Here is a 22,958-nt window from a genome sequence, read left to right as displayed (position 1 = left end):
GAGGTGCACCAAAGAAAAGGTACAAGGACTGCCTAAAAAAATCTCTTGGTGCCTGCCACATTGACCACCGCCAGTGGGCTGATATCGCCTCAAACCATGCATCTTGGCACCTCACAGTTTGGCGGGCAGCAACCTCCTTTGAAGAAGATCGCAGAGCCCACCTCACTGACAAAAGACAAAGGAGGAAAAACCCAACACCCAACCCCAACCAAACAATTTTCCCCTGCAGCCGCTGCAACCGTGTCTGCCTGTCCCGCATCGGACTTGTCAGCCACAAACAAGCCTGCAGCTGACGTGGACATTTACCCCCTCCATAAATCTTCGTCCGCGAAGCCAAGCCAAAGAAAAGAACCTGCACCCCCGATACATTTCGAATGGTGGGAGGAAACCAGAGCCCCCAGGAAAAACCCGCGCAGACACAGGGAGAACATACAAACTCCTTACTGACAGTGCCGGGATTCAAACCCCAGTCCCGGTCACTGGCACTGTAAAAGCATTGCGCTGACCACTAGGCCTTATCGTGCCTAATTTAGACATACTGTGTGGTAACAGGACCTTTTGGCCCATGAGTCTGTGCCCCCCAATTACTCCCCATTGACCTACAACTCCAGGTATGTTTTGAAGGGTGGGAGGTAACTGGAGCCCCCGGGGAAAACCCGTGCAGACACAGGGAGAACATACAAACTCCTTACAGACAGCGTCAGGATTCGAACCCTGGTCCTGGTCGCTGACATTGAAACAGCATCGCGCTCACCGCTAGGCCAAGTGTGTCGCCTTTTTCTGCTTTTCCATTTTAAACGGTATGTGTTTCAGGTGAACAAGTTTTTTTCTGTAATGAATGAGTTCAGGGTGAGTCCCTCATGGGCAATTGGAGCATTTATAGGAAGTCACCACGCACCATGGAAACCAATGACGATGGTGTTGAATGGAAAAGCAGTTATAAGCCCACTCGTGTCCTTGTTACTGATGTTTTATGAAACTAAGAGAATGAAAACCATGGCTTCCCCTCTACAACCATCAACTCGGACCTTACACGCATATCCTCCATCTGCCCTGGCCCCCTCTGCTCCCTCGCGCAACAAGGACAGGATTCCCTTCCGAGTGAAGCAACACTTCACTTGTGAATCTGCAGGGGTCGTCTCCTGAATCCGATGCTCCTGCTGGAGTCTCCCCTACATCGGACAGTCTGGATGCAGACTGGGAGATCACTTTGTTGGGAACCTCGGCTCTGTTTGCTGCAATAGCGTGGACCTCCCAGTGGCCACCCATTTCAATTCCCCGTCCCATTCCCTTGCTAACATGTCTGTCCATGGTTTTCATGCACTTCCACACAGAGACCACCCGAAGATTGGAGAACAACACCTCATCTTCCGTCTGGGCCCCCTCCAAACGGATGGCATTAACATTTACTTCTGCAGTTTCTGTCAGCTCCCCATCTTTCTCTATGTCTCCTATCCTCAGAGCTCTCTCTCTCTCTCTCTCTCTCTCTCTCTCTCTCTTTCATTCCCTTCTCCCTCTGTTTCCTTTCACAGAGCCAAAATCAACCCCTTCCCAAATTAATTGTCACCTTTCCTCTCTCCTGTCCTCTTACCATATTAAAGGAACATCATCCTCTACTACACATCAACAACTTTGCAGTGGAGAGAGAGGAGAGCACCAAGTTCCTTGGAGTTCACTTAATTAGAGACCTGTCGTGGACACTCAACATCTCTTCACTAGTCAGGAAGACGCAACAGTGGCTGCACTTCCTGAGAAGACTGAAGCGGGCAAGGCAACTGGCCACCATCACATCAGTCTTCTACAGGAGCTCTATCGAGAGCATCCTGGGTGGCTGCACCAAAGTGTGGGTATAGCTTCTTCAGAAAAATGGATCGGAGAAAATCCATGGGACCATCAGAGCAGCAGAGAGGATCACTGGAGTCCCGTCCCCCCCGTCCCCCCTCCATCAATGTGATCTACTGGGATCGTTTTCTGAAGAGAGCGTGCAAAATCATTGAGGACCCTTCCACCCTGCACATAGCATCTTTCAGCTGTTCCTGTTCCTGTCAGGGGAAGAGATACAGGAGGATCAGAGCCAGCCCCACCAGGCTGAAGAGCAGCTTCTTCCCATGGGCAGTCAGAATGCTGAACGACCAAAGGAACTGCTCACATTAATCCTCCAAGCTATTTACTCATGAAAAAACATATTTATTTTTATAGATATAATACTTCTGCTATATGTGTATCATTTGTCTGTATGAGTCTTGTCTGGTGGTGTGTCTGCGTGTTTTGCACCACAGACCAGAGAATGCAGTTTCGTTAGGTTGACGTGCAATCAGATGACAATAAACTAGAGTTGACTTGATAATTAACACCTTTTGACTGCTGGTCTGTACTCCTTGCTCTCCTATTTTTCTCTTTTCCCCAGCCTTTTAATACAGGCACCTTGCTGCTTTATGCTCATACCTTGAAGAAGGGCTCAGGCCCGAAACATCAGTTTTATATATATATATATATATATAGATCTTTATCTCCTCTGGGCACTGTGAGAACAGCTGAGTTTTTACTACAGTCACAGCATCAGCAGGTTTCACATTTCACAGCCACGAAGAGAGTGTCTTCATGCAAGCATCAATTTGCGGAAACATAGAAACGTAGAAGATAGGAGCAGGAGTAGGTCATTCGACCCTTCGAGCCTGCTCCGCCATTCAACGAGATCATGGCTGATCTTAAAGTTCAAAGGTGCCGAAGAGGAGTATCAACATAATTATCTATTAAATAAATAGTTTTTTTAGACAAATACCACAGTAACAGGCCCACCCAATTAACCTACAACCCCCAGTACATTTTGAATGGTGAGAAGAAGCCAGAGGCCCTGGCGAAAACCCACGCAGACTCGGGGAGAATGTACCAAAAGTGCAGGATTCGAACCCTGGAACTGATTGCTGGTACTGTAAAGCCATTGCGCTCATCGCCCACGCCAACTGAACATTGCAGGAGGAGATGAAGCAATGTGTTGTACCTGCTGCTGCTCATTTCCAAAATTGTTATTGGTATTTGGGCAGCACGGTTTGCGCAACGCTGTTACAGCGCCAGTGACCAGACCTCGAATCTGCTTCTTTCTGTAAGCAGTTTGCATGTACTCTCTGTGTCTGAGTGGATTTTTCCCAGGTGCTCCGGCTTCCTCCTACTGTTCAAGAACATATTGGGCTAAAGGAACTGTTACTGCGCTGTATGTCTAAGTCACTGGTTCTCAACCTGTATCTTTCCACTCACATCCCACTTTAAGTAATCCCTGTGCCGTCGGTACTCAGTGATTAGTAAGAGATTGCTCAAGGTGGGATGTGAGTGGGAAGGGAAGGTTGAGAATCACTGCTCCAGACCCAAATTGTTACTGAAATATTTTGCTTGAGAAAAATTGTCACTGGTCCATTTCCTTTGGAGTTCTGAAACCGTACACATCATGAGTTAATTGGATATGATTAGGTACAGGGCTTCACCTCCACCTCTATCGACTCAGTACTCACCCGCATCTCCTCCATTTCCCACTCATCTGCCCTGGACCCTTCTGTCCCAGACACAACAAACATAGAATCCCCCTCATCCCCACCGACCACCCCTCCCGCCTTCACATCCAGCACATCATCTTCCGGGATTTCCAGCTCGCTACAGGATCCCACCACCAGTCACACCTTCCCCTCTCCTCCCCTCTCGTCCTTCCGCAGGGACCGCTCCTTTCACGATTCCCTCATTCATTCATCCCTCCCTACTCATCGCACCCCCGGCACTTTCCCCTGTGCCCGCAGGAGGTGCAACACTTGGGCCCACACCTCCTTCCTCACCGTGGTCCGGGGCCCCAAATAGGCCTTTCTCGTCAAGCAACACTTCACCTGTACATCCAGAGGACTGATTTACTGCATCCAGTGCTCCCTTCTCTACATTCTCTACATGGGATAGATCGGTCACAAACTGGGAGATCACTTCGCTCATCACCTCCTCTCTGTTCGCAACCACAGTGACCTCCCAGTGGCCAATTCTGGGTCACACTCCCGCACTCACATGTCTGTCCATGTCCTTGTGTATAGTCCCAACCTGACCACCGCAGATTGGAGGAACAACACCTTATTCTCCATCTGGGCCCCCTCCAGCCAGATGGCATGAACATTGACTTCACTGCCTTCCAGAGTCGGCGGCAAGGGGGAGAATCCACAGCCTCTGAGGTGCTACCTCATACGGCTGCGGCCATCATTCGCCATCAGACCTGCCCCCCCACCCCCTCCGGTGTCACTAGCGTCTAGCTTGGCGCACGCCCGCGACTCTCCCCCCTGCCCCAGGCCGCGAGTGTCAAGCATAATTTGCAGCTAATGACGCTTGACGCCATGAAAGAAGTGGTCTTGTCACCTACATCAGAGAGGGGTGGATGATGGTACAGCAATCCTCCTCCCCACCCGCTGAGCGTGTTTATGTGGCTTTCACTGTGCCCCGCCCCATCATGTTAATGCCCCTCCCAAACATTCATTCTGGTGCCGACGTTGCTGCCTTCCACTAAACCTGCTCACCTTTTCATTCCCCTCCTCCTTTCCTATCTATCCAGTTCTTCCACCCACCCATCCCCCTCCCCCTCCCTCCTTTCTCCACCTATCACTTCCTGCCTTTGCCACCCCCCCCTCTCCCACCCCCCCATCCCCCGCCCCCGTGTTCAGATGCCTGCCGGCATTTTATAATACTTTGATGAAGGCCTCAAGCCCAAAATGTCATTTCTGTCTCTTTGTGTTTGTTCCATAAAGGACACAGTTTGACCTGCTGACCTTCTCCAGCATTTTGTGTCTTTAACCACGGTCTCTGCAGAATTCGGTGATTTAATTTAGGCATGATTAAGACAGGGGTTTTCAACCCTATTTTTTCCCACTCACATGCCACCTGAAGCAATCCCTTACTAATCACAGGGCACCTCTGGCATAGGGATTATTTCAGGTAAGATGTGAGAGGAAAGAAAAAGTTTGAAAACCAGTTTTAATCATCCCTAATTGACCCGTTATGTGCACGGTTTCAGAATCCCAAATGAAATGGGCCAGTGGCAATTTTTCACAAGCAAAATTGTTCCAGGAACAATTGGAACTAGAGCAGTGGTTCTCAATCTTCCCTTCCCACCCACATACCACAGAATGGGGGGAAACAACACCTTATTCTCCATCTGGGCCCCCTCCAGCCAGATGGCATGAACATTGACTTCACTGCCTTCCAGGGTTGGCACCAAGGGGGAGAATCCACAGCCACTGAGGTGTCACCTCTTATGTACCGGCCATCACTCGCCAACGCCCTATAGCACAGGGATTAGTTAAAGTGGGGATGTGAGTGGAAAAAAAAGGTTGAGAACCACTGGTCTAAATTAAATATCGTTGATTGGACATTCAGCAATTGCTGTACTTGCACCCCTCGCCCCGTTACCTTGGGTGCTTGTTGGCAGATGCGGCAGCGTTGTCTTCGGTGAGGTGAACGGCCATATGCAAGTGTCCACTGCTGGGTCATAAATCAAACCGGGCTGGCAGAACATAGGGAATGTTTCCCCTGCCACGCACTTGAAGAACTTGCTGGGATCACTTGGGTCTGCATAGTTCCCATCGTCTTTCCCCCTGCAAAACGTTGAGGTAGCTGCAAAAGAGTCCTCACATCAGCAAGACGGTGAAAGGGGACAAGCCGCAGAAAGTGATGCTTCCAAAATATAGGTCAAAACATTTGACTCTACAGTAAAGCCCCTGTTATCCATAATTCAATTAATTGGCAGCCTCAAGCAACTGGCAAAAAAAAAACCATCAAGGAAAATAAATAAATCAATCAATAGAATAAATAAACATTTAAGTGTAAGTTTAAAATTGTAAGAGTAAATGTTCCCTGAAGTTACATCAACTTGCTCTGTGATTAGTAAGGGATTACTCAAGGTGGTCTGTGAGTGGGAAGGGAAGGTTGAGAACCACTGGAGTGAGTCTTTATCTATAGACCATTACAGAACAGAAACAGGCCCCTTCGGCCCTTCTAGTCTGTGAGGAACCTTTTTTTTGCCTCGTCCCACTGACCTGCATCTAGTCCAGGGCCCTCCATACCCCTCCCATCCATGGACCTGTCCAAATTCCTCTTAAATGTTAAAATTGAGCCCGCATTCACCACCTCAGCTGGCAGCTCGTTCCACAACCCCACCATAGACACTACAGCACAGGGAAGGTGAGATACAGACCAGAGGACATGGGTTAAGAGTGAAAGGGAAAAGTTAAGGGGGAACTTCTTCACACAGAGAGTGGTGGGAGTGTGGAATGAGCTGCCAGCTGAAGTGGTGAATGTGGGCTCACTTTTAACATTTAGTGGAACTTGGACAGGTACATGGATGGGAGGGGTATTTCCTATTTCATACAACACGGTACCCAACCCTTTTGACCCATGAGTCCATGCAGCCCAATCTACACCCCATTAACTTACATCCCCGATGCGCTTCAAAGGGTGGGAGGAAACCGGATTCCCCGGGGAAACAGACACAGGGAGAACCCACAAACTCCTTACAGACAGCTCCGGTCCTGATCGCTGAAGCTGTCAAGGCAATATGCTGACCGCTACACCAACGGTGCTGCCCCGTGCAGGTCAATGGGGCTAGGCAGAAAAATAGTTTGACCCGGACTGGAAGGGCCGAAGACTGTGCTGTAATGTTCTGTGGTTTAAAGTGTGTCCTCATTTTGTCTTAACAGAATCAGATTCAGAATTTAACCTTATGAACGTGTATCATGAAATGTGTTGCTTTTCAGCCTGCAATCTCACGCAAAAATTCCTATCAATTACATTTCCAAAGAAAGAATATTATATTAGTGCAGGAGGGAAAAAAGTGAGGTGGTGTCTGTGGTTCATTGTCCATTCAGGAATCTGATGGTGGAGGGGAAGAAGCTGTTTTCCTGTACCCCAGTTTAATATTATTCTCATTTTATTCACCTTCTGTGGTAACATCAGCTGGCCAAACACATACATCTATCGTCGGGTTGAAAACCAGTCCCTCAGGACATGACAAATGAAAAGTTTGGTTCCAAACACACTGGAAAAATTTAGTCCTGTCCCATGGATCCGGATAAAATCCATTTTCTTTATCTTGGCAGAAGTTGGGATCCACGCCTGTGGGACCATCAAGAAAATCATAACATCAATTCAAGAAGTTCAGATTAACCCAGAGATTCTTTTTTCCTGCGGGTGCAGCACAATGGAATGACCTTCCGGAAGAGGTGGTTGCAACAAGGTCAATTTTGTCATTTAAGAGAAGATTGGATGAGTGCATGGATAGGAGGGGATTGGAGGGTTATGGGCAGGGAGCAGGTAGGTGGTACTAGTGGAGTTCACTTAAATCGGTGTAGACTAGAGGGGCCGAGATGGCCTGTTTCCGTACTGTAATTGTTATATGGTGATCGGTAGTGCGCAAAAAAAACTGAACTCAAGAAAATTTAAACATACAGCACAGTAACAGGGCCTTTCTGCCCGATTGACCGACAACCCCCTCCGGTGGGTTTCAAACAATGGGAGGAAACTGGAGGTCCCTGGGGATAATCCACACGGACACAGAGGAAAACATACAAACTTCTTACAGGCTGCATGGGGTTCAAACCCCGGACCTGATTGCTGGCGCTGTAACAGGCGTGGCGCTGACCGCCATGCCAAACATGCCATTCCCGTATACAAAAGAGAGAAATACAAATGCATGTAGATAGATCGCTGGGCAGAGAGCTGGAGGTTAGATGAGAGTAGGAATTGGGGGAAGAAAGTGCGAAATAATGAGCCGAGGCACAAGAGTGTATAATGAAATGAATCTGAATAAAGAAAGCAGATATATTGTAAGAAAATTTGCAGTGCCTCATGGGTAGGTGAAGGACAGGCAATGAAGAGGATACAAAGAACTTACAAAGGGATGTTGGTAGGACAAATGAGAGGGCAAGAAGTTGGCAAATGGAGGAATAATGTGGTCTGGGGGGGGGTTAAGTCATTCATTGAGGAAAGGAGGGGGGAGACTGTGGGATGAGAGAGGGTGCTGAGGGATTCCTGATCACGTCGGAGGTTAGGATCCGGAGCTCGGGCAGCCGATGATTTGGACTGGACTCTGTATAGCTAAGGGAGCGCTGGAGGCGAATCCACAGTCAATCAGTGTCTCTGGGGGTGGGAGGAAGCTCTCTTTTGCTTCTCTTTCTCTGAATGTAAGGGGCACCAGGGAAATTATGGATCCTTGGACACTGAGATCTGGAAGAGAAATGGAGCTGGTTATCGGGAAAACTGATGGGAGTCTGGGATGCTATTTCAGAAAAGTTGGGAAATCTGACAGCAACTGAGTTAGCAAGTTCATATCCAGAACTGTTTTGGTCCCTTATCTGTGCCTTTCATAATTTTATATGTTTCTATAAGATCCCTTCTCATTCTTCTAAATTCCAGCGAGTACAGTCACAGACAACTCAATCTCTCCTCATAGGCCAACCCCTCATCTCTGGAATCAACCTGGTGAACCTCCTCTGCACCACCTCCAAAGCCAGTACATCTGTCTTCAAGTAAGGAGACCAGAACTGCCTGAAGTTCTCCAGATTTGGCCTCACCAGGACCTTGTACAGTTGCAGCAAAAACTCCCTGCTCCTAAATTCCATCCCCCCAGCAATGACGGCCAACATTCCATTTGCTTTCTTGATAACCTGCTGCACCTCCAAACCAACCTTTTGCTATTCATGCACAAGCTCTCCCAAGTCCTTCTGCAACGGCAGCACGCTGCAATCACTTGCCATTTAAATAATAATCTGATCTTCCATTTTTTTCCTTCCAAAGTGGATAACCTCACATTTACCAACATTCTACTCCATCTGCCAGATCCGTGCCCACTCCCTTAACCAAGCTCAATCTCACTGCAGATGTTCCATATCCTCTGCACAATTTGCTTCACCACTCAATGTAGTATCAACAGCAAACTTAGACACACTGCACTCTTTCAGATCTAGAAGAGCAGAGATGTGATGTTGAGGCTTTAAAAGTTACTGATGAGCCCTCGCTTGGTGTATTGCAAGCAGTTTTGGGCTCCTTATTATAGAAAGGATGAGCTGACGTTAGAGAGGGTTCTCAAGGATGATTCTGGGAACGAGAGGGTTATCATATGAGGAGCATTTGATGGCTCTTGGCCTGTATTCATTGGAATTGAGGAGAATGAGGGGGAATCTCATTTAAATATTTTGAATGTGGAAAGGCGTGGACAGAGTAGATGTAGAAAGGTTGCTTCGCCACGGTGGGAGAGTTTAGATCCTAGTCTCTAGTACAAGAGGGCACAACTTCAGGATTGAAAGGCTTAGAACGGAGGAATTTCTTGAGCCTGTTGTTGGTGACTCTGGGGAATTTGTTGCCACAATCAGTTGTGGAGGCTGGGTCATTGGGTGCATTTAAGGCAGAGATTGATAGGTTCTTGATTAGCTATGGCTTCAAAGATTATGGAGACAAGGCCAGGAAGTGGGCCCAGCTTATGATTAAATGGTGGGGCAGACTCAATGGGCTGTGTACTGACAATAACCACACCAGCAGTGTGAGTATAAGACAGCTTTAATAAACTAATATGGACACTAAGAGGTCTTGTCTCTCTGCAGGACAAACCTGGAAGGCAAGACTGTAGCTCTGGACAGCTTTATAGACAAGGGCACTGGAATGACCCCTGGTGACCTAATGGTGTCATTACATATCACCACAGGCTGAATGGCCCTATTTCTGCTCCTATGTCTTACGGTCTTATGGCCTTAAACAAACAGAAATGCTGAAGGAACACAACAGGTCTTACAATGTGCATCGGAGGTAATGATATATAAAGGATGTTTCAGGCTTAAGTCCTTCCTCAAGTAGTTCAAGTCAAGTCAACTTTATTGTCATCTGATTGTACAAGTTCAAACCGATGAAACAGCATTCTCCAGTCTTCGGAGCAAAACACACAACCAGACGTAACACACAGACAGACAGACAAATAACATATATGCAGGACAAGTATTCATATATACAAATAAATTAGTATTGTTTCATGAATGTGAGAGTCTCGGAGGGTGAATGTGGATTGGAGGGCATGTCTTATGAGGCAAGGTTGGCAAAACTGGGACTTTTCTCTTTGGAGTGTAGAAGGATGAGAAGGGACTTGATCGAGGTCTACAAAATTATGAGAGGCATTGATAGGTTGGACAACCAATACCTGTTCCTTCTGGTGGGAACACAACCACTAGAGGACACATGTGTAAAATTAAGGGAGGGAAGCATAGGGGAGATATCAGGGGAAGTTCTTTTACACACATAGAGTTGTTGAGGCCTGGAATGCCTGGCTAGGAGTGGTGGTGGAGTTTGAAACATTAGGGGCCTTTAAAAGACTATTAGACAGGCACATGGATGAAAGGAGAAGGTTATAGGGTAAGGAGGGATTAGCATTTTTATACAGTTTGGCACAACATGGAGGGCCAAAGGGCCTGTACAGTGTGGTAATGTTTTAATGTTTAATGTAAAGACTCAACAGTTCAAAGACTCCAATTCCCCTTAGAAACACAATTCCTCATGGAGTTCAGACAAGGGGCTCCCAGTTAAGTTTGAGGTGAGAAGAATTACATTTTTTTAAGAGGCTTTGGAGTACTTGCTCAGTAAAAGTGGGTGGGAGACTGAATCCTCGAATTTATTCCAAGCTGAGACAAATTTCTCTTCTTTTCTTTGGCTTGGCTTCGCGGACGAAGATTTATGGAGGGGGTAAAAAGTCCACGTCAGCTGCAGGCTCGTTTGTGGCTGACCAGTCCGATGCGGGACAGGCAGACACGATTGCAGCGGTTGCAAGGGAAAATTGGTTGGTTGGGGTTGGGTGTTGGGTTTTTCCTCCTTTGCCTTTTGTCAGTGAGGTGGGCTCTGCGGTCTTCTTCAAAGGAGGCTGCTGCCCGCCAAACTGTGAGGCGCCAAGATGCACGGTTTGAGGCGTTATCAGCCCACTGGCGGTGGTCAATGTGGCAGGCACCAAGAGATTTCTTTAGGCAGTCCTTGTACCTTTTCTTTGGTGCACCTCTGTCACGGTGGCCAGTGGAGAGCTCGCCATATAATACGATCTTGGGAAGGCGATGGTCCTCCATTCTGGAGACGTGACCCATCCAGCGCAGCTGGATCTTCAGCAGCGTGGACTCGATGCTGTCGACCTCTGCCATCTCGAGTACCTCGACGTTAGGGGTGTGAGCGCTCCAATGGATGTTGAGGATGGAGCGGAGACAACGCTGGTGGAAGCGTTCTAGGAGCCGTAGGTGGTGCCGGTAGAGGACCCATGATTCGGAGCCGAACAGGAGTGTGGGTATGACAACGGCTCTGTATACGCTTATCTTTGTGAGGTTTTTCAGTTGGTTGTTTTTCAAGACTCTTTTGTGTAGTCTTCCAAAGGCGCTATTTGCCTTGGCGAGTCTGTTGTCTATCTCATTGTCGATCCTTGCATCTGATGAAATGGTGCAGCCGAGATAGGTAAACTGGTTGACCGTTTTGAGTTTTGTGTGCCCGATGGAGATGTGGGGGGGCTGGTAGTCATGGTGGGGAGCTGGCTGATGGAGGACCTCAGTTTTCTTCAGGCTGACTTCCAGGCCAAACATTTAGACAAATTTCTAATCACTGAGGAAATCACTGAACTATATCACCTCTGTCAAATCTCCCCTCAACCATCTACGCTCCAGGGAATAAAGTTCCAGCCTGCTCAACCTTTCCCTGTAACTCAAACCCTGAATCCCTGGCAACATTCTCATAAACCTCCTCTGCTCTCTCTCTCTCTATTCTGTTTATATCCTTCCTGTAATTTGGCGCCCAAAATTGCACACAATATTCTAAATTCGGCCTCACCAATGCCTTTTACAATTTCAACATAGCATCCCAGCTCCTCTATTCAGTTATGAAAGCCAAACATACTAAATGCTTCTTCACCACCCTATCCACATGTGATTCATCTTTCAGAGAATTATGTACCACAACTCCTAAATCGCTTTGTTCCATTGCGCTCCTCAATTGTCTACCATTTAATGTGTATGACCTATTTTGTTTAGTCCTACCAAAATGTAGCCTCTCTCATTTATCCTATTAAATTCCATCTGCCATCTTTCAGCTCACTCTTCTAACTCTCCTATATCACCCTGTAAGATTTGATAATCTTTCTCACTGTCCACAACACCGTCAACCTTTGTATCTGCAAATTTACTCATCCAATTTGCCACCCTATCATCTAGATCGTAAATATATATGACGAACAACAGTTTTCTGCTGCACCCCATGAACCCTTCTATACAATACAGGAGGAAACTGGGAACCCCCCCCCCCCCCCCACCATGGAAAACCCACACAGACACAGGGAGAACATACACATCCTTACAGACAACATGGGATTTAAACCCCGGTCCTGATCGCTGGGACCGCTACACCAACCGTGCTCCCCTAATGCTGGCAAATAGGGCTAGCTGAGAGAGGCAATTGGGTCAACATGGATATTTTGGGCTGCATAGGCTGGCCTTTATAAATCATAGCAAAGAATATAGGAGCTGGGGGGTGATGTTGAGACTGTTTAAGGCATTGGTGAGGCCAAGTTTTTGGAGTATTGTGGGTAATTCTGATCTCCATATCATAGGAAGGATATCAATAAGGACGAGAGGGTGCAAAGAAGGTTTACAAAAATGTTGCCTGGATTGCAGTATCTTGAATACGGAGAAAGATTGACTAGACTGGGACTTTATTCATTGGAGCGTAGAAGGTTGAGAGGGGATTTGATGGACGTATTTAAAATTATGAAGGGAATAGATACAGTAGATGTGAATAGGCTCTTTCCCCTGAGGGTAGGAGAGATTGGAACAAAGGGTCATAAGTTAAGGGTTAAGGGGTAAAACTTTAGGAGTAACATAAGGCGAAGCTTCTTCACTCAGAGAGGGGTGGCGGAGTGGAATGATCTTCCGGAAGAGTTGGTTGCTGCAGGGTCAATTCTGTCATTTAAGAGGATGCTGGATGAGTACATGGATGTGAGGGGGTTGGAGGGTTAAGGCAGGGAGTAGGTAGGTGGAACTAGTGGAGTTTCATGTAAATCGATGCAGACTAGAAGGGCCGATATGGCCTGTTTCTGTACTGTAAATTGTTATATGGTTATATATAACTGTTAGAGTCTTAGAACTGCCAGAGACGAGATGAACCAATGACTTCCTCACATACGACAATGCATGAAGAGTGGGGGGAGGTGGGATAGTACAACTCTGACATCAGCAACCAGGAGAAAGGTTTCCGCCCCTGTTATTCCACTCTCTGAAGATTGGCTGCCTATATCCCCACATCAAAAACTGCATTTAGAAATGATGTGCGCACCCTCGGTGTGAGAAATGGAACATTTCTTCAGAACGCCAAAGCAGACAGAGCACTTTGATGAGAACGAGCTCAAGGATGACCATTTAAAAAAAAATTCCTTTACCTGCAGAGGTCGATGTGGCCTGTTCGGTCTTTGCTGATGTGGTGGGCATCGGGGTTGTTGTTGGTGTCGTCGTAGTCGGTTCGGGGGTCGTGGGCATCGGGGTTGTTGTTGTTGTAGTAGTCGTTTTGGTGGTCGTGGGCATAGGGGTTGTTGTTGTAGTCGTCGGTTCGGGGGTCGTGGGCATCGGGGTTGTTATTGTTGTAGTAGTTGGTTCGGGGGTCGTGGGCATCGGGGTTGTGGTGGTGGTAGTTGGTTCGGGGGTCGTGGGCATCGGGGTTGTGGTGGTAGTAGTTGGTTCGGGGGTCGTGGGCATTGGGGTTGTGGTGGTGGTAGTTGGTTCGGGGGTCGTGGGCATTGGGGTTGTTGTTGTTGTAGTAGTTGGTTCGGGGGTCGTGGGCATCGGGGTTGTTGTTGTTGTAGTAGTTGGTTCGGGGGTCGTGGGCATTGGGGTTGTGGTGGTGGTAGTTGGTTCGGGGGTCGTGGGCATTGGGGTTGTTGTTGTAGTAGTTGGTTCGGGGGTCGTGGGCATCGGGGTTGTTGTTGTTGTAGTAGTTGGTTCGGGGGTCGTGGGCATCGGGGTTGTGGTGTCCTTCATTCTTGGAGTTGATGTTGTTGACGTGGTGACGGCTATGGGGAAAATGCAAGCAACAACCTTAATGCTGAAGACCAAATTCATTAAACATTTGATGTGGGTAGTCTTCCCGTTTAAACAGACAAAGTAACTGGTAATGTCTTCAGGGTCTTCATAGAATCCATCAATTTTCCCTTTGCAAAATTTCAAACCCTCTGCAAGAAAAAACAATTTATATTAGCAAATCGCAGAGCAAAAGACCTGAATTGTCAATAACTGGTTCATCTAAAAATCGCGACACAGTAATGGCGGTGAATCAGTGGAATTTTTTGCCACGGGCGGTTGTGGAGGCAGGGTCATTGGGTGGATTTAAAGCAGAGGTTCTTGATTAGCCAGGGCATCAAAGGTTACAGGGAGAAGGCCGGGCAGTGGGGCTGGGTGGGAAAATGGATCAGCTCGTGATTAAATGTCAGGCCAGACTCGATGGGCTGAATAGCCTATCTCTGCTCCTATGACTTGTGGTCTAAGAAGGCATTTATCTACATCAGTCAAGCCACAGAGTATAGGAGCTGGGATGTCATATTTTGAAAGTGGAAGCTCATGTGGTGAAGAAGGCTTTTGGTATGCTGGCCTTTATAAATCAAAGCATAGAATATATGAGCTGGGAGGTGATGTTGAGACTATTCAAGGCATTGGTGAGGCCAAATTTGGAATATTTTGTTCAGTTCTGGTCCCCAAATTATAGGAAGGATATCAATAAGGTGGAGACGGTGCAGAGAAGATGCTGCCTGGATTGCAGTATCTAGAATACAAAGAAAGATTCATTGGAGCGTAGAAGGTTGAGGGGGGATTTGATAGAGGGGGTAGACAGATGTGAATAGGCTCTTCCCCTTGAGGCTAGGAGAGATTGAAACGAGCGGTCATAAAGTTAAGGATTAAGGGGCAAAAGTTTAGAAGTAACATGAGAGGAGGCTTCTTCACTCAGAGAGGGGTGGCTGAGTGGAATGACCTCCCGGAAGAGGTGGTGGCAACAGGGTTAATTTTGTCATTTAACAAAAAGTAGCATAGGTGCATGGATGTGAGGGAATTGGAGGGTTATGGGCAGGGAGCAGGTAGGTGGGACAAGAGATTACTTGAATTGGTGTGGACTAGAGGGGTCGAGATGGCCTGTTTCTGTACTGTAATTATTATATGGTTATATGGTTAAATGGTTCCCAACTATTTGTGTAATAGTTGAGTTTATTGAACCAATTTTTCAAGTCATATTTGTCAGGGGGTTTGACTTTTATACACACACTACTTTTGTCTGCAGTTAAGTACCTCCCTCGTTCAAGGTGTCCGGGGCTTGGATGGCCTGGACTGGGTTGTAAATCTGCAGTCGGACCATCAGGAACTCGGATGGGTGGGCAGCCAGGGCAAGGATCCGCGTTCAGGCCATTGCGAGCTCGGATGGGCAGGCGGCAGGGAGAGGGTTCGTGGTCATAGCATCAGGAGCTCATATGGGTGGGTGATTCATGGCAAAAGGGCATATGAAAGCATGCAATTTCTGGGCCAAAAAAGGAGGGGGTCAACTAAATGCAGGATCGACTATTACACGAGTATATACAGTATGTACAGGGTGTTTCAAAATTTTGGTCTTATTAATCTTTATGTTATAATATATAATATTTTAGAGAGGTATCTTGTGAGTTGGAAACGGAGACACTTACATACAGATAATACATGTACTGGAGTCTGTCTGAAGCTGGAGAGTCATAAAACACAGAATTGAAAATTTGGAACAATGAATGTTTGCTCAGAAATGCACGTGTATACACAAACAGCCATTTGCTTGTTGGTGCGTGGACAAGCCAGAGACTATTTGCCATAAGTCGTGCTTTTGAAAAATGAAGTGGTTCTGAAGAAATTAAACTTCAAAAAAAGCCAGTAGTAATGTCATGTCATGTGATTACGACACTTCAAGAAAGCATCTTTAATATGATGAACTAGATTCATCTGAAGTCAGAAATGCAATAACATTCTGTGAGAAAGGAATGCTATTGGGTTCTCCTTGTCAAGGGAGGAACATAGGATCAAAGTGGCTTCGAAAAAGATGGCCACTTTGACTGTCTTTCTTTGTTAAGAGAGAGCAGCACTACTGTGGCTACTATAATGGTCATTTCATCTAAAACCCTTGCCTGGGTTTGTGAAATCATTATGGAAATCACAAGTTCCATAACCTCCACGCAAGAGAGGGGAATTGTGGAAAAATCATTCGTACAAAGAAACATCTCTCTAAAATCAACTCAACAAGAATTCGAGAGTTTCAGAAGTCAGATGACTCGGTGTCTCAACTACATAATTACTTCTAAAAGGCAATTTTTTTAAAGGTCTACATTTCAACATGAGATGTTTAAGACTGAATTTTGAAATTGAATTTTCAAAATCATGCCTGAACTGCAATGGTTTGGGATCTGCTCCAGACACACACCCACACACACACACCCACACACCCACACACACCCACACACACCCACACACACACACCCACACACACACACACACACCCACACACACACCCACACACACACCCACACACACACACCCACACACACACACACACACACACACACACACACACACACCCACACACACACACCCACACACACCCACACACACACATTCCTCCCAAAGAGAGAAGAGCATGAAAAATTAGTTGATCCTAAGATAAAATATATCGGGGGAGAGGGGGTGAGTTCATGTCTGGGGAGGACGGCGGGGGAGTAGGGGCTGGGGCAGCCGGCATTGGATTGCAGGGCTGGGGCAGAAGGGGGAAAGTACGGGGCTGGGCCGGCCGGCGGGGGACTGTGGGGCTGGGACAGCCGTCCCCGATAATCCTGACATATCGAAAGCTCTCACCTTTTAAATTTAGTGGGATTTTGTGCGCTTGTATAAGCCCCATAGTCCCATGCCAGGGGTTTGTCAGGCAGTGGGGAGGGTAGCTGTCACCAGCGGGGAGGGTGGCTGTCAGCGGGTTCCCAGCTGACAGTCAACCTGCCCGTTGCTAGGCATCTGAAAGCTGCTAGCAGCTTTGCCTGAGCTGCTTTCAGCTGCAATGGGGAATACTTCGAGTAGGATATTATACCTACTGGAGAAGAGTAGATTGAGTAGACCTCCTGGCCGGCTTTTCCCATTTCAGATGGCCACCCGACAGCCGTACAGGAGTATAATGTGCAGCTTTACAGTCGGGTATTGTGGCCATCTGAAAGCGGCTATAATTTCTTTGGTTGAAGGTTTGACACTGATTTATACACACAGTTAAGTTGCTTGATTCTTCACAGCTCACCTGAGGTGGTTACTAGAGTCGTCAGTGTTTCTGCAGTGGTTTGCGGTGGCGGAGATGTCAACGGTCTGATGCACCACTTGCTCTCTATGTCGAAGATGAGGCCATTCTGGCAGGTACTGTAGATAGTCACGTTTCCGAGGCATTGATAGAAGCTGGAAATGTCATAGGGATCTGCGTAGATTCCGACTTCTTTCCCTTCGCAAAATTTATCGATGGGTCCCGGATTGCAGGAAGCTATGAGACATTCAACAGGACAAAAGGTATTAGAGATCTTGACAAAATCTCCTGAACTCCCACTGGGGCAACTTGTACATCGCTTGGATGGATGCAAATGGAAACCTGAGCATCTAGAGGAAACCCACCCAGTGACGGGGAGAACATGCAAACTCCACGCAGACAGTGTCAAAGGTCAGGATTGAACCTGGCTCACTGGACCTGTGAGACAACAGTTCTTCTGGCCTGTACTGCTGCTTCCATGATTAGTGCTAACCTTTGTGAGGTTGACCTTCATCATCCTGCCCTCCAAGGAATTAAGCCCCAGCCTGCTCAACCTCTCCCTGTAGCTAAGGCCCTCAAGTCCAGACAACATCCTCGTAAATCTTCTCTGCATGACAACATCTTTCCTATAGCACAGTGACCAAACCCCAGAACCAAGGAATATTACAGCCCAGAAAACAGGCCATTCAGTCCTTCTACCTTAACTATTATTCTACCTTCTCCAACTGATCTGTTTCTGTTACATATCCCTCCAAACCCCTTGCATCCACGTTCCTGTCCAAATTTTTCTTAAATGTCAAAATTGGGCCCACATTTACCACTTCAGTTTATTCCAAACTCCCACGATTTTCTCTGTGAAGAAATTCCCCCAAATGCTCCCACTAAACTTTTCCCCTTTCACCCTTAACCCACCTAAACTCTCACCTAAACTTCAGTGGAAAAAGCCTACCCACATTTACTCTGTCTATACTGTGAAATGTTTTGGGGAGATAAATTGGGAAAGGTTTATTAGAGTCGGTCACATACACACACTTTAAAACAGATCTTATTTGAAATACTGGAGACATAGTGGCTTCTCACACCTTTTTGCAAGAGCTTTGAAGAGTGCTCAAGAGATGTCACTAAAGGATTATTGTTTATCAAGGCAACAGATGAAAGAGCAGGCTGGAGCCAGTGCTGTCTGAAAGGAGAGTCTGCTGTTGTAAGAGGGTCATGTGATTTTGTAAGCAGAGAGAGTAAAACAGGCTTTCTCTGTGTGTGTGTGTGTGTGTGTGTGTGTGTGCGTGCGCGCGCGCGTGTGTGTGTGTGTGTGTGTGTGTGTGTGTGTGTGTGTGTGTGTGTGTGTGTGTGTGTGTGAAAGAGAGAGAGAGAGAGAGAGAGAGAGAGAGAGAGAGAGAGAGAGAGAGTTACAACCAGCAGAACTTGTTGGGACTGAAACAGGACAAGCTGGCAAATTTTTGGAAGACAGCCTGGTCCAAGCCCTTGTGGTTCATGCAAGAGGAGAGGACTGGCTGTCTAATGTTTCACTTGAAATAAGAGAGAAAAAAAAGGAACTATGTGGTAAAGAGGTTATCATCTGGAGAACCCTGACAGGGCAAATTAATCAGCAAGACACTGAGGTTACCGATGGAAATAAATCAGTTGTGGATGTCCTGGAACAACAAATCTCTCTCTAAAAACCAACAAGAACGTTCCTGAGTGGTAACCATTTACCTTTCGAGCACCAAAGCCTGGTGAAAATTCATAAATGTTAAATTCTGTGCACAGTCTAAGAATTGCCTGCAACCAGTGAACTTGAAGGAATGAGAGTGAGATTGGACGGTGAACCAAAGAATTTTTCTGAATTTACACACACATTATATACACATGCGCTTAGGATTAGAAGCGGATTACATTAGGTTAAGTTAAGTAAATAATAGATGTTAAAGTTTGATTCATTTTCATGTTTAAAGATAATTAAAAGCAACTTTTGTTGAAGTAGCATTTGTCTTGCTGAATATCTACTGCTGCTGGGTTTATGGGTCCTCTGGGCTCGTAACAATACCCATCATCATTTTAAATACCTCTAGCTAATCTTCCCTTATTCTTCAGCACTCCAGGGAATAAAGTCCTATCCTGTTTAACCTTTCACTGGAACTCAGTTCCTCAAGACCTGACAACATCCTATTAAATCTTCTTGCAACTCTTTCAACTTTATTGCTAGCTTTCCTGAAGCTCAACCAAAACTGCACACAATACTCCAGATTTGGCCTCACCAATGTCCTATACACCTGCAACATGACATCACAACCTCTATACTCAACATTTTGACTCTTCCAAGCCAATGTACCATAATCTATTTTCCTGTGAGATCACTTTCAAAGGTGCAATGCACCTGTGCTCCTAGATCCCTCTGCTCCACAACACTCCTCCAGATCCCTCTGCTCCACAACACTCCCCCAGATCCCTCTGCTCTACGACACTCCCCCAGATCCCTCTGCTTTACGACACTCCCCCAGATCCCTCTGCTCCACCACACTCCCCCAGATCCCTCTGTTCTACCACACTCCCCCAGATCCCTCTGCTCTATAACACTCCCCCAGATCCCTCTGCTCTACGACACTCCCCCAGATCCCCCTGCTCCACCACACTCCCCCAGATCTCTCTGCTCTACAACTCTCCCCCAGATCCCTCTGCTCTACAACACTCCCCCAGATCCCTCTGCTCTACAACACTCTCCCAGATCACTCTGATCTATGACACTCCCCCAGATCCCTCTGCTCTACCACACTCCCCCAGATCCCTCTGCTCTACAACACTCTCCCAGATCACTCTGATCTACAACACTCCCACAGATCCCTCTGCTCCATAACACTCCCCCAGATTCTTCTGCTCTACAACACTCCCCCAGATCCCTCTGCTCTACAAAACTCCCCCAGATCCCTCTGCTCTACCTCTCCCCCAGATCCCTCTGCTCTACAACACTCCCCCAGATCCCTCTGCTCTACAACACTCTCCCAGATCACTCTGCTCTACAACACTCTCCCAGATCACTCTGATCTACAACACTCCCCCAGATCCCTCTGCTCCATAACACTCCCCCAGATCCCTCTGCTCTACAACACTCCCCCAGATCCCTCTGCTCTACAACTCCCTCCCAGATCTCACTGCTCCACAACACTCCCCCAGATCCCTCTGCTCTACAACACTCCCCCAGATCCCTCTGCTCTACAACTCCCCCCCAGATCTCACTGCTCCACAACACTCCCCCAGATCCCCCTGCTCTACAACACACTCCCAGATCACTCTGATCTATGACACTCCCCCAGATCCCTCTGCTCTACAACACTCTCCCAGATCACTCTGATCTACAACACTCCCCCAGATCCCTCTGCTCCATAACACTCCCCCAGATCCCTCTGCTCTACAACACTCCCCCAGATCCCTCTGCTCTACAACTCCCCCCCAGATCTCACTGCTCCACAACACTCCCCCAGATCCCTCTGCTCTACAACTCTCCCCCAGATCCCTCTGCTCTACAACACTCCCCCAGATCCCCCTGCTCTACAACACACTCCCAGATCACTCTGATCTATGACACTCCCCCAGATCCCTCTGCTCTACAACACTCCCCCAGATCCCTCTGCTCTACAACACTCTCCCAGATCACTCTGATCTACAACACTCCCCCAGATCCCGCTGCTCCATAACACTCCCCCAGATTCTTCTGCTCTACAACACTCCCCCAGATCCCTTTGCTCTACAACACTCCTCCAGATCCCTCTGCTCTACAACTCTCCCCCAGATCCCTCTGCTCTACAACACTCCCCCAGATCCCTCTGCTCTACAACACTCTCCCAAATCACTCTGATCTATGACACACCCCCAGATCCCTCTGCTTTACAACACTCCCCCAGATCCCTCTGCTCTACAACACTCTCCCAGATCACTCTGATGTACAACACTCCCCCAGATCCCTCTGCTCCATAACACTCCCCCAGATCCCTCTGCTCTACAACACTCCCCCAGATCCCTCTGCTCTACAACACTCTCCCAGATCACTCTGATCTATGACACTCCCCCAGATCCCTCTGCTCTACAACACTCCCCCAGATCCCTCTGCTCTACAACACTCTCCCAGATCACTCTGATGTACAACACTCCCCCAGATCCCTCTGCTCCATAACACTCCCCCAGATCCCACTGCTCCACAACACTCCCCCAGATCTCTCCGGTCTTCAACACTCCCCAGATCCCTCTGCTCTATGACACTCCCCCAGATCCCTCCGCTCTACAACACTCCCCCAGATCCCTCTGCTACAACAACACCTCCCAATACTTTTACAAAGTATTTTTCTGTTTTTTGTATATATCTTTGTAAAATCAATTTTTGATGATTATTGGACTGTATGTTATGTTTTTTTCTATCTTTAAATAAAGTTTGAAAAATATGCAGATTAGGAAATGCTGAGGAACTCAGCAGGCTTCGCAGCATCCACAGGAGGTACTGATATTTTACCCCAATGTTTCGGGCCTCAAGGTGTGAGTAAAAGGCAGGCAGGCACCTGTGTTAAAAGGCTGGAGGAAAGGGAAGAATGGGCAGGGGGAGGAACACGGACCAGCAAACAAAGGGTGTTTTACAGTACAGGCCCTTTGGCTCTCGATGTTGTCCTGACCTACATAGGAGATGGAGATGATGGGGAGGGTGGCTAAGGGAAATCAAAGAAGTCAATATCAACGCTATCTGGTTGGAGGGTGTCCAGACAGAAGATGAGCCGTTGTTCCTCCAATCTCCGGGTGGTCTCAGTCTGGCAGTGTATGAGACCGTGATTCCGTGACCTGATTGGGCAACTGCATTTCCCGCATGACAGAAATTAAGTTTCAAAGTGAAATTTTGTTTGTGGAGAGTATCACAGGATCTCGGGAAGTGGTTCTTCTTTCTTTCACCTGAACCATTGACTGGATTCCATTTGTAGTCACAGAGTCCCGCAGTGCAGAATCAAGCTGTGTCTGTCCATGCCGAACAACGTGGCCTCCTGCTTTAGCCCCACCTGCCCGCATTAGGCCCAGATCCCTCCAATCCCCACCTGCCCACATTAGGCCCAGACCCCTCCAATCCCCTCCCATCCATGCAGTTATCTGAGTGGGTTTTAAAGGAAGCCAAAAAAATAACTGTAGTTGCAATTAGGCCTCTCTGTCCTGTGGGCATCAAAGAACACTTGAGGATGAAGATTGTAACAACTCACCCAATTGTCCCAGGATCAACAGGATTAGAGACCCTGAAATAAACAAAAAAGAATTAGCCTCAGTGTTCAACGGGAATGTACGGGAATATTACGTGTGTAATAGTCGATACCATGTAAAAGTCAACCCACCTATTTTTTGGCCTCAGCCGCCCACTGGAGCTCCTGACACCCAAACCATGGACCCTCGCCTCAGCCGCCCACCCCCTGGAGTTCACAACACCCCAACAGTGGACCCTCACCTTGGCCGCCCATCCCTGAATCTCCCGATACCCCACCCATGGACCCTCACCTCAGCCGCCTGCCCACTGGAGCTCCCGACACCCCGCCCATGGACCCTCACCTCAGCCGCCTGCCCACAGGAGCTCCCGACACCCTGTTCGTGGACCC

General features: G+C 47.6%; 1 protein-coding gene across 1 annotated transcript; it reads right to left on the bottom strand.

The window, feature by feature from the left end:
- Positions 1-5,766: 5,766 nt before the first annotated feature.
- On the bottom strand, positions 5,767-22,644 carry LOC138761769 (integumentary mucin A.1-like; the record flags this gene model as incomplete). The annotated part of the gene is made up of 5 exons (XM_069934519.1): positions 5,767-5,774; positions 6,952-7,128; positions 13,454-14,239; positions 17,350-17,583; positions 22,572-22,644. Coding segments are annotated over 5 exons (1,278 nt in total), but the record flags the coding sequence as incomplete, so codon positions are not given.
- Positions 22,645-22,958: the final 314 nt, after the last annotated feature.

The sequence above is a fragment of the Narcine bancroftii genome, chromosome 1 (genome assembly GCF_036971445.1).
Source record: "Narcine bancroftii isolate sNarBan1 chromosome 1, sNarBan1.hap1, whole genome shotgun sequence".
NCBI classification, from domain to species: domain Eukaryota; kingdom Metazoa; phylum Chordata; class Chondrichthyes; order Torpediniformes; family Narcinidae; genus Narcine; species Narcine bancroftii.
This window is presented reverse-complemented; position numbering and strand designations above follow the sequence as displayed.